Consider the following 19,773-nt stretch of genomic DNA (forward strand, 5'->3'; position numbering starts at 1 on the left):
TTTAGCTCTGGTCTTTTCATCAAAAATACATGAAATTCAGCAGTTTCATTGAATGTAGAATACAAATTCTTAAAGGAAAGTTAATGAGTTACAGGAGGAAAAAGAGAATAAAACTACACTAGTGGAATTTTCCCTCTTAGGACTATATAATCTAAACCTAAAATAAAATAGAAAGGAATAAGAATATGAATAGAATTTTAGAAAAGTTAGGTATGATAGATCTCTGAAGAAAACTAAATAGGTATAGGAATATACGTTTTCTCAGCAGCAAATAGCACCTATACAAAAACTGATTATGTGTTAGGGCATAAAAACCTCAAAATCAAATGCAGACTAGATCTAGATAAACTACAAAAAGGCATATATAATTTCTGAGCTGCTACTTGCCACTTCCTATAATTCACAAAGAGGAAGTGCTCATGGAAAATAGTCTAGGGTTTTAATGTGACCTCTAACTCCTTCTTGATGAATGTATTTTTTTAAACAGTGATTACAACTATACCATCCACTTGAAATTGCTGTCCATTAATGTTGATTCATAATATTATTAAAGGAAAATCAAGAATGTTTAGTTTATATGACCAACTTTTGAACATTGTATAATAGAGGGGAATTATTATAATTATCTTCCACAAAATTTTTCTTGGGGCTTCTGGTCTAATCTTGCAGTTCATAAAATGTGATCCAAGGATCCCTGAAGGTCACCAAGCCTCCTTCAGGAAGTTTTCAAGGTCAAAGCTATTTTTATAATAATACTAACATATTATATGCCTTTTAAAATACATATACATATATATTAAGGTGAGGCCATATATATACTTTAATTAAAACAATATATCAAAATAGACTGAATGAGGAAACAGACAAGAGAATTTAGCTGTCTTCTATTAAGTCAGACATTAAAGAGATTGGCTAAATATATAAAACAATGCTATTCTTCTCATTAATTTTTTTGTTTTGAAAATAGTTATTTTTCCTAAAAGATGTTATGTTAATATGTAATAGGTTTGTTATTTTAAAAATTAGATTAATAAATATTTTAAAACTTTATTAGTTTCAATTTCAAATATAGTACATACATGTAGCTACAACCAATGTAAACTAAATCCCTTTGGAGTCCTCAAAAATTATTAAGAAAATAAAGGATTTTACATGTGCAAAATTATCTGTAGCAGCTCTTTTTGTGATAGCAAAGAATTGGAAAATGAGTAGATACCCATTGGTATGTGGTATGTGAAAGTGATGGAATTTTATTGTTCTATGAAAAATGATGAACAAGTTGATTTTAGAAAAGCCTGGAGAGATTTACATTAACTGATGCTGAGTGAAACAAGCAGAACCAGAAATACATTTTATATAGTAACAGCAAGATTGCACAATGATCAACTATGAAAGATTTGGTTCTCAGTGATTTAATGATCCAAGAGAATTTCAATAAACTTTGGATAGAAAATGCCATCTACATCCAGAAAGAGAACTGTGGATATTGAATGTAAATCAACAAATGCTAAGCTTACTTCTTTTTTTTTTCTGTCTTTTTCTCTTCTTCCATGGTTTTTACCCTTTTGTTCTGATTTTTCTTTTTCGATATGATTCATTAAGAAATGTGTATTTAAAAAGTTAAATACATGTACAACAAGAAAAATGAAATTAAATTATAAAAAAGGAGGGGTTCTTAGATAAAATTTTTTTGAGAACTGTTTCTCAAAGCTACGGTAGTATTCCTCATACTTTTGAAAGAAGATATATAAAACAATACCTTGCATAGATTATGAATTCTTACTCCTGCAATCAAGTCTGTAGGTTCATCCTGCACATAACGGTTTTTTTGAGATGTATTAAAATCATTTATCTCTTTTTTCTTTGTAGTCTTATTTGGCTTTCCAGACCAATAGGAGGGCTAGGAAGGAAATTTTTGATGAATTACAAAGTTTGAATTATATTCAGTTTATCTCTTTATGCTTTTTCTCTGAAGTAATGGTATTTAAATCATATTTTAAGAAACTATATCTATGTCCTTTCATTGACTTACCTTGTAATTTTAAAGATGTACTCCCACAGGAAAAAAAATGGGAAACAACATGAAAAAATTACAAATTAAGAATCTCTCTCATATTAAAAATTAATATCACAACATACTATGGTGTTTTGTTCAAGAAATCGTTTACTATGACTAACTTGGATTTATATGGGAATGCAAGAATAGTTTAACCTTTGGGGAAAAGAAAAGCTGACATAAGTAATCCTAATAAATAATCATATAAAAACCCCAAAACATCCCAAACCACATGGTTATCCCAAAGCTTTCCTAAAAGAATAGCACTTGTTTATGCTAAAAACTCCACAAAGTATAGAAACAGAGGAACTTATTTTTAGTATACTAAACTCTATATAAAACTAACATCATATACAACAAGAATAAGTTGGAAAATTTCTCATTATCAGAGCAAAGCAGGAATGTCCACTGTTCCCACTATAATTTTATATAGTTCTCAAAATGCTAGTATAGCAATATGACAAGAAAAAGAAATCAAAGGCATAAAGACAAGAGGAGATAAAAACTATCTCTTTTTGTTTAAAATATAATGGTTTGCTAAGAAAATCCTAAGGAATCTGCAAAAATTGTCATAATAACAAAATTACAGGCTATAAAACAAACCTTCAAAAGCTGTAATATTTAAACAAAATGATAACAAAACCCAAGAATCAATAGGAAAAAGGGAAATTCCATTCCAAGTAACTACAAAATGCATAAGCATCTGGGGAACAATTGGCAATATACCAAAAAAAGTATAGATTCAACTACAAAGTGAAACTTAAATAAATAAGTACTTGGAGGAAAATTAAGTGCTCATGGGTGAGTCATGCCATATAAAAGGACACTGTCACCAAAGTTAATTTACACTTTTAATGTTGTACTAAATTATTAAAGGGTACTTTACAGAATTTGATAAAAGAAGAACAAAATCTACATGGAAAAATAAAGCATGTAGAATATACAGTGAAATAACAAAAAGGGACAAAGGGGGAATAGCACTTCTAGACCTTAAACTATATTATAAAGCTGCAGTCATCAAACTTTTAATGGTTAAAAAATATAGAGATAGATCATTGGAAGAGACTAGACAAAGGAGAGTCAGGAAAAAATGAAGCTCAGTAAGACAGTATTTCATAAGGAGGAAACAATAAATTATTTAGGAATGAACTCCTTATTTTATAAAAACTGCTAGGAAAATGGAAAATAGTCTGACAAAAATCAGGCTTAGACCAATACCTTTCACAATCTTCTATTTTAATACATTTTAAATGGATATATAACTTTAATATTAAAGACTATCTCATAAAAATTATATGAGAGACAGATCATATTTTTTTTAGCAATGATTAGGAGATGCATTTTTAATTCTAACAAGATACAAGCAATTACAAAAGTTAAAATAGTTAATTTTGATGACATGAAATAAAATATTTCTGCACAAATAAATGCATGTAGGATAAGAAGGAAAGCTGCCCTAATTGGGGGCAGCTAGTTGGTATAGTAAATAGAGCACCAGTACTAAAGCCAGGAGGATATGAGTTCAAATATAGCCTCAGACACTTAAAGTCTCCTAGCTGTGTAACCCTGAACAAGTCACTAAACCCCAATTGCCTCCACAAAAAAAAAGAAAAGAAAAAGAAGGAAAGGTGTTGAAAGGGAAGAAAATTGTTGTTTCCTATTTCTCAGATATGAAGGTTTGACACCTGAGATATAATCAACACCCACATATATATGCACATATGTATATATGTGATTGTAATGTTCTGGTTAGCTTTCTGGAGGTTTTCTAAGTGGGCCTTGGTTTCAGCAGAATAATCACCACAAGAATAGTCAGGAATAAAATCCAAAGTCTTTATTATCTCTTTCACAGTCTGTCTCCTTTGCCTGGGGCTGGACTAGCTTTCTGGGGGACCTTCAGATGAGCCTTTATCTTAGTGGAGGAATGCAGAAGGTAGGAGAGCCACCAGGATGATGGGAGATGGAATGTCTGTGGCTGACTTTATCCTCAGTTTAAATACCCTATTACAATTACATCAATTGTAGAACTATTACATCACCATGCCAAGTACTAAGTATATGTAAACTAGATGACCATTGTCTCATTAATTCCGCTGAGTTAATACCTTGTTTCAAGTATACTTGTCCAGAGTTCTGGCCCTCTACATCTCCCGCTTTCTTTTGTTTTAGAACACAGGTGATCATGCCCTCCCTGACTTCTCAGAAAGGGTGGTGAAAACACCAAAAGGAGATAATCACACCCTCCCTGATGTCTCAGGAAGGGAGATGAAAACACCAAAGGGAAATGGGGAATAAAACCAGATTTTGTTAGTGGGTTTCCTCTAGGCTGAAATTGAAACAGGTATACATAAATCTATCAGTATGGATGGGAAGTATTACACAAGCACATAGTAATATAACACAGGCTAGTAGTGATGTAGCAAACAACATGAATCAACATGATGATGTAACAAATAATATGAATCAACATGGTATTGTAAAAGATTACTTTAAGTCCTAGAAAGAGGGTATATAAATAATAATCACACATATACCTCCTTCAGCAGCCAAGAGATAGTCTAAAACCAATCTATTATCCATTACGTCACATGTCAGGAAATCCAATGATTCCTGCAAGTTTTGAAGTCCTGAAATACTCTCATCATATGTTAGGGAATCTAATGATTTCTGCAGATTTTGAAGTCCTTCAATAGTCTTATTATATGTTAGGGAATCCAATGATTCCTGATGGTTTTCAAGTCCTGAAACAATCTTATCATATCTCAGGAAATCCAGTGATTCCTACTGGTTTTGAAGTTCTGTAACAGTTTCATCAACAATTTTTGATGTTCATGAGTCAATTGCCATACACATTGGTTAACAGTCATGTTTTTTCAGTGGCATGTGTAGTCAGAGATGGAACCATCTGATGTTTCTTGAGTTTTCTCCTTTGTTTCAAGGTTTTTCTCTTTTTCTATCTCTCTCCGATGGACAAGGTGAATACACTTGTTGGCACCCATCTGATTCCTTCTCCATCTGCAAACCCTCTCCCCGAAGCAGTTAACCTATCTGCTCCCTTCCATTCACCATTTTCTGTGTCTCTCCACATCATCTGGAGATTATCTAAAAATAGTGGAGCTGCTTGCACTGTTCATTGCCCTTCTATAAAGTCTGTATTCTCTCCAATTTCAATCCCTTTCTCCCATCAGACTGCTTTTTGGCTGACTGATTATCTCTGAGTACTGAACTTCTAAAGCTTCTCTGGGTGTAACCTCAGCTGCCATCATGCCCCACCTGTTTTTAGCCTGGGACCCGGGAAGTGGGTCCCACCTCTCATTTTCCTGAGTCAATCTATATTCTGATGCCCAATGGAACATAGGGTTTGGGGTCTTGTTCTCCCTCCCTGTCTTCTCACTCTATCTCTATGCCAATATTGAGCTTTCAGATGCCCTACTTTACCTCGCTGAAAGCACTGATGAGTCTCTCTGGAAGTCCCTTGCCAAAAGGGACCCTGTCTTCCCATGTTTTGCATCATAGCCTGGGTATAAAAGGCATTTGTGCCCACTGTGGCACAGCACCTTATGATCTCCTCTAAAGGAACACCTTTGTGTAGTCCTAGTATAATTCTAATACAAACCTCATTAGCATTTTCTCTTGCAAGTTGTTTTGTCATTATTCCTGTTGCTGCATTTTCACCAATAGTTCGTATGACAGCTGTTTGCAGACGTCCCATAAAATCAGCAAAAGATTCATTTGGACCTTGCTCTATTTTTGTGAAGGCTTCCCCTCTATCTTGTCTTCCTGGGAGGGTGCCCCATGCTTTGATAGCAGCAGCAGCAATTTGTTCATATGTTATCAAAGGGTAATTAATCTGTGCTAAAGTTCTGCATAATGATCTATACCTGCTAGTTGATCAAAGGTGATTTGTATATTAACTCCAGTTTGCCTATTTCATTGGTCTTGTATTCTATAGAGTTTACTATACTCCAAAAGCCACAACAAATTTTGTCCAGATTCCAACCATGTTATTACTATAGATTTCCAATCACTAGGTGATAAAATTTTATAAGCCAAATTCTCTAATATCATCTTAACATAAGACAATGTAGCCCCATAAAGAGTGCAAGCCTTTTTCAGATCTTTGATAATTTCCAGATCAAAAGGAGTGTATCTTCTCCTGGCTTGACCTAAAGAGTCAAACTCTTCAATAACAGGGTATGCTTCTATTTTAAAATCAGATATATCTTGTCCTTCATTTTTAGCTTTAACTAGTGCCTTTTGTAATCTTGTCATAGGGGACAAAGCTTCTGTATAGGTGGTGCTGATTGTGTCACTGTCCCTCCCCCCCCTGACCCCTACAAAGGGGAAATTGAGGGAGGGAGGGCCATGAGATGGCTCCTGGTGTGAAGCAACACATTCCATAATTTCATCAGCACTGTATTTAACTCCTTTCTTGTCTAATTCTTCATGCTTTTCAGCTATTTTGTCAGTTCCATCCCTCTTTTTAATTTCATCAGCACTGTACTTAATTCCTTTCTTGTCTAATTCTTCATACTTTTCAGCTATTTTGTCAATATCATCTCCTTCCTGCTCTTTCTCCTTTTCCCTTATTTTAGCATTTATGCAATTCTTGATAGCCAATTATATTAAGTTATATATATATATATATATATATATATATATATATATATATATATATTGTTTCATTAGGAATTGAATCAGGGCCATTATCATTATAATATTCTATTAGTTGCTCTTCCATTAGTTTCCATTTATCTGCCTCTAATTCTTCTTCCTTGGAGAACCAAGGGGACGTGCATTCTAATGTTTCTAAGAATCCACCAATCTGTTCCCAAGTTACAATCAAACCTTGGTTTTTTATTAGCTTAACTATGCACTCTGCATACTTCCCTTGGGGTGGGGAAGGTTCTTTTCTAAACATTTGTCCCATTTCAGCTGAAACACTACTTTAGCCCTTACCAAAGTTTCCTGCTTGTCTTATTTTTGTACTCACCTGTTGGAATCTTTACAAAGTGTTAAGCCATTAGAGTTGATAGAGACAATAATTATCTAATTTGGCATGGTTCAATATGATTAATTTGATCTTAGAAGGAGATATTTTGGGCCAGAACTTGAAACAAGGTACTAAGTACAACTGATAGAAACGATGCTTGTGTTCACACCTTTAGAGAGCTCATAAGTATCTAAGTACTCAATGGAGTTCACACATTTGGGAGAATTCAGGGTTTAGAAAGAGATATCTGAATTCACACCTCCCTTAGGGCCAGAGAGCATGCTGGGAGATATCCCACAATCCCACTCTCAGAGAAGTAGCATAAATACAGCTCCAGTAAGCCACTTGATAGAGTTACTTGGGAGCATTTCCAGGAGTCGGAGAAGAGCACTCTGGAAGAAAGCCTACAAGCCCTATCTTCGAGGCAAGAGAGATTCATTGTATCTTCTACCTTGGTGCTGGCTGGAGTCAGAAGGACAAACCTTTGGATTTGGAGACATTCAGGCAGAGCTCTTAGAGCCAAGCAGAGAGATAGGCCTCTGGGCCAACCGGGCTATACTGAAGGACACAATAAAAGATCTGAACTCTTTTATCACCTGGCTGTGTTTTGGAAAAAGAACACCCACACTCACCCTATTTCCGGGTCAGGGGAACTTCTCCACTGAACTCAGGATCCTGTCAGTTGAATTGCTGAGTATAAATCCTTGCCCCATGTTGGGCGCTAAATGAAATGTTCTGGTTAGCTTTTCTGGAGGTCCTCTGAGTGGGCTTTGGTTTCGGCAGAATAATCACCACAAGATTAGTCAGGAATAAAGTCCAAATCTTTATTATCTTCTTCACAGTCTGCCTCCTTCACCTGGGGCTGGGCTAGCTTTCTGGGGGACCCTCAGATGAGCCTTTATTTTAGTGCAACAATGCAGAAGGCAGAAGAGCCACCAGGATGGTGGGAGATGGAATGTCTGTGGCTGACTTTGTCCTCAGTTTAAATACCCTATTACAATTACATCAATTGTAGAACTATTACATCACCATGCTAAGTACTAAGTATATGTAAAGTAAATAACCATTGTCTCAATTCCACTGAGTTAACACCTTGTTTCAAGTATACTTCTCCAGAGTTCTGGCTCTCTACATGTGATCAAAACACAAACATTTATAGAAACACAGAGATGTCTTTGTAAAAAGATATTTGTCATAAACTATATTTATATGTATGTTTTCACTCATTTCCAATGGTATTCAACTCTTGACTGTATTTGGGGATTTCTTGGCAAAGATACTGGAGTGATTTGCTTCTTCCTTCTCTGGTTCATTATACATCTGAGGAAACTGAGGCAAACAGCGTCAAGTGACTTACCCAGCAGCACACTGTTAGTGTCTGAAGCCGGATATGAACTTATAAAGAATCTTCAGATTTACCACCTAGCTGCACTTAAGTGTACATATATATTTACACACAGGTATGTAGGTATGTATGTGTATATGTGTGTGTGTGCATGCATATATATGTGTGTATAAAACCAAAAGCCACTTATACATAGATAAGTGGTCAAAAATGTAAACAAGTAGTACCCAAAAGAAGAAATATGAATTAACAACCATATGGAAAAATGTCTCACATCATTAATAATGAGAGAAATGAACATCAAGACAATCGTGAGGTTTCTAGACCATGAAAACTGGCAAAGATGACAAAAGATGGGAATAATCAATATCAAAAAGCAATTTTTGTGACAGCCAAGAATTGGAGAAAAAAAAAAGGAGATACTCTTTGATTAGTTAATGCCTAAATAAACTGTAGTATATGAATGCAATGGCATATTACTATGCTAGAAGAAAAAATGAATGTGATGAATTCAGAAAAGCAAGGAAAGTTCTACATTAATTGATAGTGGCATAGAACCAAGGAAATAATATACTTAATGAGGATGATAATATAAAAAAATCACAAAAAGATTAAAAGTGAATTTTACAAAATTATAAAAGAGCATTTCAAAAGAAAAGATATGAAAGGACACTCTCACCCCATTTCCTTGTGAGGTGGGAAGGCCCCAAGTGTTATACATTGTACATATTTTCACTTTTTTTCCTACACATTGATCCATAATATTCTTTTTCTTTGTCTTTAAAATACTATTTGTTATATGAGATGACTCCTTGGGAGGAAGATTTGGAAAGAGAGTTGGAAAGTGAATTTTACAAAATTATAAAAGAAGCATGGCTCAAAAGAAAAGATATGGAAGGACACTCTCACCCCATTTCCTTGTGAGGTGGGAAAGCCCCAAGTGTTATACATTGTACATATTTTCACTTTTTTTTCTACACATTGATCCATAATATTCTTTTTTTTTTGTCTTTAAAATACTATTTGTTATATGAGATGACTCCTTGGAAGGAAGATTTGGAAGGAGAGTTGGAAAAATTGTGGGAGAACAAAACAAATACATTAATAAAAAACTCACTTAAATTTTTAAAATTAAGTGACTATTACAATGAAGCATTCTCTATAGCAACACTATTTTCATGTCCTAGAAGATGGCTAATAATAATGCTTTTTAAAATATGAGCACAAGTTACCTACATTGAATAATCTCCTCTTCCAATAATGATATATTACCAAAGTGGATGATATTAAGCTCTATAAACAAAAAGGAAAAGAAAAGTTAAATATTTGAGTTCTGCCATCAACTCCATTCCTCACATATCTGAGGAGAGAGGAAAGATCCATAATTGTAGGAGTTTTTTCTACCTTGCCTACTATAAAGCATTCCTGAATCCAAGCAAAACAGAGAAGAGTGAGGCAATTCTTTGTAGCTATGGAACAGAGATCACAAATCTAAAGAATTTACTTCTGCAAGAAATCCTAAGCATGATAGTCAATAAAGTAGCATTTGTAAAATATCTACCATGTACCTCACATTGTGCTAGCCAAAGAGGGAAATAAATATAATGAAACAATAATTTCTTTTAATGAGATTACATTCTATCAGCAGATATCTCTAACATCAGGACACCAAACATACAAAAAGATCTGTACTTTCTGGGACATGAGAGAATATTTGTTCCATATGCTTCTGGGTCCACCTCATCCTCTAATATCATGGGTGCTAAACATGAATTCACTGAGGTTTCCATATCTGAAGCAGCATTATCTGCTCTCACAGATTTTCAGAACCAGATTTTGAGCATCAACTATGAATTTTTATATGCAAATGCAAAAAAAAATACAGACAATAAGAATGATTAACTGGAAGTGAAAATGCAAAGAGGCAAATTTGATCTCAAAGGTGTCACTGAAACATAAGTATAAGACCTATGAATGGAATATAAATCAGGATGTATAGGCCTTGTTTAGGGAAAAAAAATGGTAAATGGGGTAAGTACATAGAATTTTATATCGAGAAGAAAACAAAACATGAAGCAGTTAGGTATTAGAGTGGGGGGAAATAACAGAAAGCATTTGCGTGAAGATGAATAGAGGTGGGAATGAAACTATTTGGTTACCGAAATATGCTAAAGATCATCTGGATAGAAAAAAATAGATGAGGAATTTGGGAAACATTACAGGACTAGCATAGAGGATTTGATCATATACATATGTGTGGAATAGTAATGACTACAAAAATAATCAGAAACTCTTGAGCTAAGAAAAAAGCAAAAAGGGATTTATTATGCTCTCAGTGGAAAGGGCAACTCCCAACAGAGAAGGTATTGTCAATAAAGGAGTGCAAAGCACAAACTGCAAAATTCAAGATTAAATAGACCAGAAGCACCCAGCCCCTCCAACACTTTAAATACAGAAGTCTATATCAGAAACAAAAGAATTTTAGTAAATAACAAAATCTTAATTTAAATTTCCCTAGAGAAATGCTATATAAGTAGACAGCTGTTATTGTTAGCTGAATTCCCAAAGCCATCATTGATTTTAAAAGAAGTACTTAAATGCTAATTAAGAGGTGGTGGGAAACAGGAGGGGAAAAGTTCCTTCAAGACAATCGTACACCTGCAACTTTTTAGCTATAGTTCAATTTATTATTCCAAAGTCACACTTAGGGCATAGTTCAAGGCCACATTATCATGAGAGGTCTTCACTCAGTTAATTCCTCATGTTCCCTCTGCCTTTGAAGACTTCTCACACCATTTTTGATACATTTCCTCAACCATCTTGTTCTGTCTCCAATTCCTCTGGATCTGGCTTGTCCTTTTTCTGTATGGGGGTCCATTCTCATCAGGAACCAAAGACCCTATTTTCAGTTTGATTCCTTGGTCCCACCCTCTAAAGGTCCAAGTCTAACTGGATGTCTCCCTCCAGGTTGTTCAGTCTTTCCTCTGTGGAAATTCCAGTCATGTCTCTAAGATTAAATTTACCTAAAAAATCTATTTGTGGACCATCTCATGGCTGCCTTGTGATGTCTTCCTCCTTCTCCCATGCCTTGTGGTATCTCCCTAATTCCACTATGTTTGCCAACCCCACCTCTCCTCCCTACAGCTAACTAACTCTTTTTAGGGTGCCAGGTCCCTTTCAGGACTTACCCTGCCAGCTAAGGGCATGTCTCAACTTCACAGAGTACTCCCTTTCTACTAGGGAAATTGTGAATTCCACTGAGGAACTTGTTCTTCATATGCTCTCCCAACTTTATTTCATATTTACCATCCCTTCATTTTGTCTGTAACCTATTCCCCCAAATAAATCTACCTTTTGCCAAAAAAAGACCCTTGTGAATTCTTCACATGACCGAACCCCAACTTTTGGTGCCTGCCATCATTTGATTAACAAATCCCACATCACTGATCACATCAGTGATCACCAATTATTGGCAGTTCTATTACGGATCTAACCACTTAGAGTCTCCCTCCTTCCCCCCCATTACGAGTTTCAAGAGATAAGCCAACTAAGAAAAGTTTGAAGTCAGTCAGGTTAAGTTGTGCACAACTCAGGTAGGTGAAAAACCGGTGGGGGGTGGGGAGAGACTCTAAGTACTCTTTGTCCTAAGGGGTGTGCCTATTTTTTTCTTTTTTGATACTCACTCTTGAGAAATGATAAATCCTTCCTAGTTATCAGCAGCTTCATGGAGTTCTTGGTAAGCCTATTATGTGTTTCTTAAGGCATCACTTTATCGATCAGAAAAACTAAATCATTCCTGGTCAATCATCTTACAATACTGTTGTTAGTATGTACTTTGTTAGAGTTCTGCTTCATGAGGTTCTGAGTGGGGTCAGCAGAGAAAGAATGAAATACTGATGGAATTGCTCCCTGGGGCACATTAGCCTCATTCTTCCACCTGCTGCTATTTTCACTGATATTTGTCCTTCTTATAAGACCAGAGAAGGGAAAATGTTGACTTGATTTTTTTTAAAATGGAACCTGCAAGTTTTAAGTTATGGAATTTGACTCAATAAATCTTACAGTATTCTAGAACACATCATTAAAGAATAAGTGAATATCTAGAAAAAGAATCAACAATCATAGAGCTAGAATGGCTTCAAGAATATTGTGAAAATAGTTTATTTTCTCCTTTGATGACATTGTTGTTGTTGTTCAGCTATTTCAGTTGTGTCTGACTCCTTTGGGGCTTTCTGGACAAATGTAATGGAGTGGTTTAGCATTTCTTTCTCTAATTAATTTTACAGATGAGAAAACTGAGGCAAATAGGGTTAAGTGACTTGCCCAGGGTCATACAGCTATTAAGTATCTGAGACTGGATTTGATCGCAGATCTCTTTGACTTTAATGCTTTATCTACTGAATCTAGCTGATCAACTAACAATGATACTTAAGTGGTAAATTAGGAGGATTGTACATATATTTTTTCCTATTTTAAAAGGTTACCTATATCTCAGCAAAACATTTAATAAAGTCTCTCAAGTTATTATTGTGTAAAAGATGAAGGGACATGGACTAGATGGATTTCAAACTGCTGAATGACCAATCCCAAAATGTAGATCCACTGACACCGCTCTCCACCTAGAGGGTGGCCACTGGGATTGATGTTCCCTGGCCCCAGGCATGTTTGAAATGGTGCAGGTTGATTCTACATAAATCCAAATTCTAATCTGGTTAATAGCATCCTGAAGGGCCCCTGCAGCTGCCTGACTATTTTGCAGGTGAGTACTTCTGTATCTGTAGCAAGTGGTTAAGCTGGATGTAGTGTTAACACCTTTGCTGACTTTCGTGGGATGCCATGGGACGGTCTTGACTGGTTCCCTCCAGTGGTTCATAATCTCTCTTGTTTTGTGTGTCTGTCTCATTGATCTGTGTTTTGCTTTAGTTCTCTCTGGTATCATAGGGCAGGAAGCCTCTCAGAAGCAAACTAGTCTCTGTGTTAAATGTTTGTTTAATGTTGTAACTATAGTCTGTGTGATTGTGTGATATGTGTTCTATGTTCTGTGTGATTTGTCTGTTTTGTTAATTTAAGAACTCTGTTACATTTTAAGAACAATGATTAAGAAATTTGGAAATTGGTTATCTGAACATTTGCTTGTAATTCTAAACTTCTTAACCTGATATACTAATTTGTAAGTAAAAGGAAAAAAAAAAAAACTGGGCTGAAGAGTTTCCAGAGCCTGCTAGAGTAAAGGGCAATAAAACCTTATCTGATTGAAACTCAGGCAGGAGAAAAAAATTTGATTAGGAACTTTGGGATGATTCTGAAAATTGTGAGAAATAATTTTGCTATTGCTTTTGCATGCCAGATTTGTTTATTCTGAGTATAAGATCTTGGAATTTGTTTGATTTTTGATACCTTTATTACTAAAGAGGAAGGGAAAGAACAATACAATTCAAGCTCTCCCTGGAAAGATAAGAGAGATGCTAATTGTGGTCAAACACTCAGAAAAAAAAAAGAAGTTTGGTTTGATTCAATTTATTTGTTAACATTGTAAGTTATGTTTTATGGAGTTATCCAGCTATTCACTATATTGTGAATCTTAAAAGTTTTGAAGAGAACTGGAAAGAAGAATACAAGTGATTTATGAAGTATTGGTTTGTAGGAACAATTAAAGGTTTGCATGATTTTAGGAAGTTAAGAGAAAGGTTTCTGGCAGCAGGAAGAAGAGGTGGGGGAGAGAGAAATGGGAAGAGGGTCCTTTGTCTTCAAAGATAAAGATTCAACTCCCCCCCCCCCCATCCCTGCTTCCTGCTATTTTAGCAGTGAAACATCTAGTTAGAAAAGTTGTTGGCGATTATTTAAGTATGTAGCATGAAAGAAGGAAAAAGTTGAGAATCTGGTAGACTTGGGAAGAAACTTGATATTGGGAGGAAGTAAATAAACTGATGGGCTACATCTTGAGAAGGATTCCTGTGTAAGAAATTGAGTGGGGAACCTGAGGGAATTTTTGTCCAGGAGTGCAGAAGTTGGGGAAAGGTGGTCACATGGAATCTTCTCCTCACCTCCTCTCCCCTCAGTGTATTCCAGCTGTTTGTTTTTTTTTTAATTTAATTTAATTTATTTTTAAATCAAGTTACTGCCAGTGCAGCAAACTGTGATTTAAAGGAACAGGTTTACTTTTAGGTTAATTGACTGAATATTTGTTTCTTGATACATAATGGTTTTCTTGTTTGAAGAAGATGGTCATAAATGTGATCCATACTTTGGTAGGATTATTTCTAAAAGTTTAATTGCTATTTTAAGAATCTTTCAGATTTTTTTATGTGGTATTTGGACATTCTACATAAATTTTAAATTGATTGTATTGGGTCATCCTGAGGTTATTTAAAGGGCCTCTGAAAATAATAGTTTTTTTTCTTTGTCCTTTTGAAAATGTTTCTGTTATGGACAATATGCAATTTGGGATATTTTTCTATGTATTGGGTATTTTAAAAGCAAACTGATTTGTATGTATAAGGTTCACTTATGAAACATCTACTTGCATAATTTTTTAAGTTGTGAACTTATTGGGACAAATTTCTTACTGTTATCACTATAAGGTTATGGTAAATATTTGTTTAGGATTTACCAGAAATTTGATTAATGTAACCTGTTATTGGAGATAAAATTTCTTGGGCTTATAGCTAATTAGTTAATGCTTTATGGGAGTTTTAAAGCTCCACTCTCTGACAGTTAGTGGGACAATTTATTGGAATAAAACTGGGCTAAAGCTATTTTATCCTGTATGTGCTAAAGGTTGAGTTTTGACTGCTTATGTTATGCTATAGTTAAGTTCTTGCAATTTTTCCTTCCGTAACCGGTCTCTATGGTCAGAGCAATGGTCAATAAAACTGTTAATGCAATTCAATTGTCATACCTTGCTGTTTTCAGTCTGATTATATGTAATCATTGTATCCTAAATGCTTAGCCAAATAAGTATTTAGCCTGGTCATCTGTCTGTTATTGGGTATTAGTGTTTTGGGTTTTTTTAAGTTTTCTAAATGATAAGAGGACAACTGACAGTGGTATGTGAGACCTAACTGCTGTTGAGACTACAGCTGGTGCCTGTCCTGTAAAGCAGTCATCTCTTCTCATAGGAAGCTGCTGGCTCTTCACATTTTGCAGCAGTCTTGTGGACCAGTCTTTTTATCTCAGATTGATCTAACCTTTATTTGTTTGTTTGTTTTTTATTATAGCTTTTTATTTACAAGTTATATGCATGGGTAATTTTACAGCATTGACAATTGCCAAACCTTTTGTTTCAATTTTCCCCCTCCTTCCCCCATCCCCTCCCCCCAATGGCAGGTTGACCAATACATGTTAAATATGTTAAGGTATAAATTAAATACAATATAAGTATATGTGTCCAAATTGTTATTTTGCTGTACAAAAAGAATTGGACTTTGACATAATGTACTATTAGCTTGTGAAGGAAATCAAAAATGCAGTCGGACAAAAATAGAGGGATTGGGAATTCTATGTAGTGGTTCATAGTCATCTCCCAGAGTTCTTTCACTGGGTGTAACTGGTTCAGTTCATTACTGCTCTACTGGAACTGATTTGGTTCATCTAATTGCTGGAAATGGCCACGTCCATCAGAACTGATCATGATATAGTATTATTGTTGAAGTATATAATCATCTCCTGGCCCTGCTCATTTCGCTCAGCATCAGTTCATGTAAGTCTCTCCAGGCTTTTCTGCTAACCTTTATTTGTTAAGATTTATGTCAAATCACGGATATTGACTTGCTTCTGGGATCTTGATCAGATTTGATTTTCAACATGGCTCACCCACCCTCTGCATGGACTGAGAGCCACCAACCATCTTTTCCAGGATGCAGTTTTGACTGAGAAGCTTTGTCCCCTCACACCTGATGGACTGATATGGGAGACTATGGGAATAGTTGATGAATGACTGTTAAACCTTGCCCGGGTCATCTATCACTGTGTGTTTAAGATTTGGGATGGGATTTGTTAAAACTATGTAACTATTGTTGTGATGTTTGAGGGATTTTTATGAACACTACTGTGCTAGTCTGTTATATACAGGGATTTTGATTCACTCTTGGGATTTATATGTGGAATGATCATTTGATAATTCCTTTCTGTGAAAAAAAAAAAGGGGGAGGAAGAGATAGAACATTGGGGAAACTGATATATTTTTCTCAGAATACCTGAAAGAATGGGATCCCTTATTCTGTTAAAATTGCCCTGGCAGACTTGGTTCTTGGGATTATTTTTTAAGAAACAACCAGAAATCAGACACCTGTTTTGGGACTGGCAGTCTCTCTGATCTATTTCTCCAGTCCTATAACCCCAGTTCATTAATTAGTATTTCAGCAATCTCAAAGGACCTTGTACTTTGATATCAGGTATCTAATAAAAGTTTGGGGTTTGCCTGCCTTGATGGTGTACCTGTGCATAATCTGCTCTGCAATCTGATCCTTTCTGCAGCCCTGTCTATTCCTGGGGCAGGGACAGGTGAAGATACTTCAAACCTCACCCTTCTCCCCTGGAGAGGGTTGCCCCTCTGAATGGGCCTTGAGCCCTTGACCCTGCTGCTCTGTAAGCAGAAACTGAGTTAAGTACGCAAATGACCACAGACCCAACTCACAGTGAATTGTCCATCTCAAACTGGATTCTCTGGCTGAGATGGTGCCCAAACTGCAGAGGACCTGACATGCTTGCAACGAGGAGCCTTTATATTGCTGTTAACTCTGGGGTTATCAAGGAGAGACTTGTCCTTGCATTTTTTCTTTTCTAGTTTTATTTTGGTTTATTTGCTTCACATAGGATTTAGAAGAGAGTGTGGGATGTTGTGCCACAATCTTCTTTAATTATCCTGACTCAGTTTCCCTAATTGGTTCTGCCTCAGGTTCCCTAAATTGTTCTGCCCCAGTTTCCTTAACTGTTCTGCCTCAATCCCCTTAGTTGCAAAACTCCACTTCGGTTCATTGAAGATTGAAGGCCACTTGCTCTAAGGTTATAAATTGTTAATGTGAGACTTGGGATAAGGGGGAGTTCAGACTTCCTGGCTCCTATCATAATGTCCAGTGTCTCCCACCACACTGTCAGAACCAGATTGCTGTTCCCACTCTCAATGTTCTGACCCTGCCCCTGCCTTGGTCTAACTCACATTCACTACTGGATGCTTTGAGAATAGAATCCTGTCCAGTCAATCAAACTCTCCAATTAATAGAATGTTGGGAGCTCTCTGATCTCTATCTTGCCTCAGTTTCTCCAGCCTTACATTTGCCTTCCTATCTCTCAGGTTGATGCAGACTCTAGAGAGTCTCATCACTCATTTAGAAAAATCAGTGGACTCCCTAGCAGAGGTTGTCAAGTCGACAGGGGGTCATTAGGGAATCGCTTGCCTCCTTCTGTAAGTGGTGGATGGCCAGGAGGCCAGTCGTAAGGCTTCAATGTCCTGGATCAGTCATTCTAATCGCAGGTCCAGTCCTCTTGTTCCTTCTCCTCCTCCTCATAGCTCCTAGTATAAGAAAGTGCCTCATTTTTTACGTTCAGGATTGCATACAGACGCTGAAACTTTTCATCCTCAAGATGACTTATTCCCCACTGGCCTCAGATAAGTTACAACTATGAACATAAAAAGGGGGGAGTGAAATGGACAAAAGACTGGCCCCCTTATCCTTGGGTTGGGGTCAAGGGGCCTCAGGCTTATAGGAAAATGTTGCTTAAACCAAAGTAAGGGAAGTGTTTTACAAAGCGCTTGCTCAACTATGTTCAAACAGAATGCTTGCCTAACAATGTCAAGCATCCTGTCATTTCCCCATTGTAAGCCAGAGACTGGGTCAAGGAAACTTGTAACCACAAGGCTGTACCAAGGAGTGGCAAACGTGCTTAAAAATCTGTCTCACTGGAGGCTTGCGGCTGATTTCTACTACCCTGTCTAGTGGGGTCAGTCGCTGGCCAGCCAGCCAATAAATGATGCTTTAAATTAAATAATCTGGTCTGATCTATCTCGTGTTGGTCCATTTCAATAGTTAGCCTCCCATGCCATGATTTAATCCCACACAACAAACTGATTCACATAAAAGGGGATTGTGGAGTTTGTAGTGTTTCAGGCCTATTTTTCCACTGCCTATTCTATTCCTTTTTTTGAAAATAAATTATTGAGATCTTTTTTCCAACAGTATCATTGTTTTCCTTAGAATCTTTCCCTCTTCCTCACTCAGCCATTCCATGATCAATAGCATTGTTTTGAAAAAGAGGGACAAAAATCTGTACAACCTATCAGTCTGTTGAAAAACTCCAAAAATAAGTGTACTGCTTAACATCTGTGGACCACTCACATCAGTAATGAGGTAGGAACATCCTCTCATATCTTTTCTTTTGAGGTATGCTTGTTCTTTATAAATTTATAACTTTTACTTTTTACGTGTGTGTTATACTCTAATTGCATTTACACTATCATACTCATTGTGTATATAATTTTCTTAACTCTCCTTACTTTATTATATATTCGTTCTTATAAATCTTCCCATGTTTCTCTGGATTCATCAAATTTATCATTTTTTCCCAGCAAAGTAATTAATGTAGCCATTTCCCAACTAATGGCCATTTTGTTTCCACTTCTTGGCTACCATAAAAAGTGCTATTATGACACTTTCGTTTAAAGTGTTTGAATATTTTTGTCACTTTATTTGTGTAACTTCAAATATTTTCCAAAAAGCATTGTATTGATATTGATGTTGTATTGATGCATAGATCTATCAACAATGCATTAGTGTGCCTATCTTTGCATCACTCCAACATTTACTACTCTCATCTTTTGTCAGCTTTGCCGATTTACAGAGTATAAGCTGAAATCTCATGGTTGTTTTAAGATGTATTTTTCTTATTATTCTTGAGGTGAAGCATTCTTTTATGTCCTTCTCAATCTTCTGTAATTCAGCAGTGAACAGTTTGTTCACAATCTTTGAGCAAATTTTCTTCTATGTAGTTATTGGGGAACGGTTGTTTTTATACGTACATATATGTATATATAAAAGTATATTTGTGTGTATGAATGTTTGTATACCAGTTAATTATTTATATATTTTGACTACCTTATCAGAGAAATCTGAAACAGATTTTTTCAACTGCTTCTTATCATATGTGCATTTTTTCTGTATAGAAACTTTTCAATTTCATATAATAAGTTATTTATTTTAGCTTTTGCAACTGCTTCTATTCCTTGTTAACCCTTAACATAAGGGTTAAGAATGCCTTTTCCATAATTGCAAGAGGTATAACTTTTAAAAAAAGTTATTATATTTATTATTAAGGTCACATATCCATTTAGAATATGTTGCAAAGTATTGATCCAAGCTTAATTTCCGCTAGATGGTTTTTCAG

At 35.8% G+C, this 19,773-nt stretch overlaps 1 protein-coding gene across 13 annotated transcripts in view; it reads right to left on the reverse strand.

Moving 5' to 3' along the window:
* Positions 1 to 19,773, reverse strand: part of LOC100913752 (ATP-binding cassette sub-family A member 3) — a 243,396-nt gene that overhangs the window by 96,527 nt on the left and 127,096 nt on the right. For 12 of the 13 annotated variants that reach the window (XM_031963816.1, XM_031963863.1, XM_031963847.1 and 9 more), the window contains 2 exons: positions 9,631 to 9,687; positions 1,760 to 1,900 (listed from right to left, as the gene is read on the reverse strand). In XM_031963816.1, coding sequence (XP_031819676.1) covers positions 1,760 to 1,900; positions 9,631 to 9,687 — 198 coding nt within the window. The remainder of the gene's footprint in view (positions 1 to 1,759; positions 1,901 to 9,630; positions 9,688 to 19,773) is intronic. The other variant, XM_031963830.1, reaches the window with a different exon arrangement.

The sequence above is a fragment of the Sarcophilus harrisii genome, chromosome 1 (assembly GCF_902635505.1).
Source record: "Sarcophilus harrisii chromosome 1, mSarHar1.11, whole genome shotgun sequence".
Taxonomy (NCBI): Eukaryota; Metazoa; Chordata; class Mammalia; order Dasyuromorphia; family Dasyuridae; genus Sarcophilus; species Sarcophilus harrisii.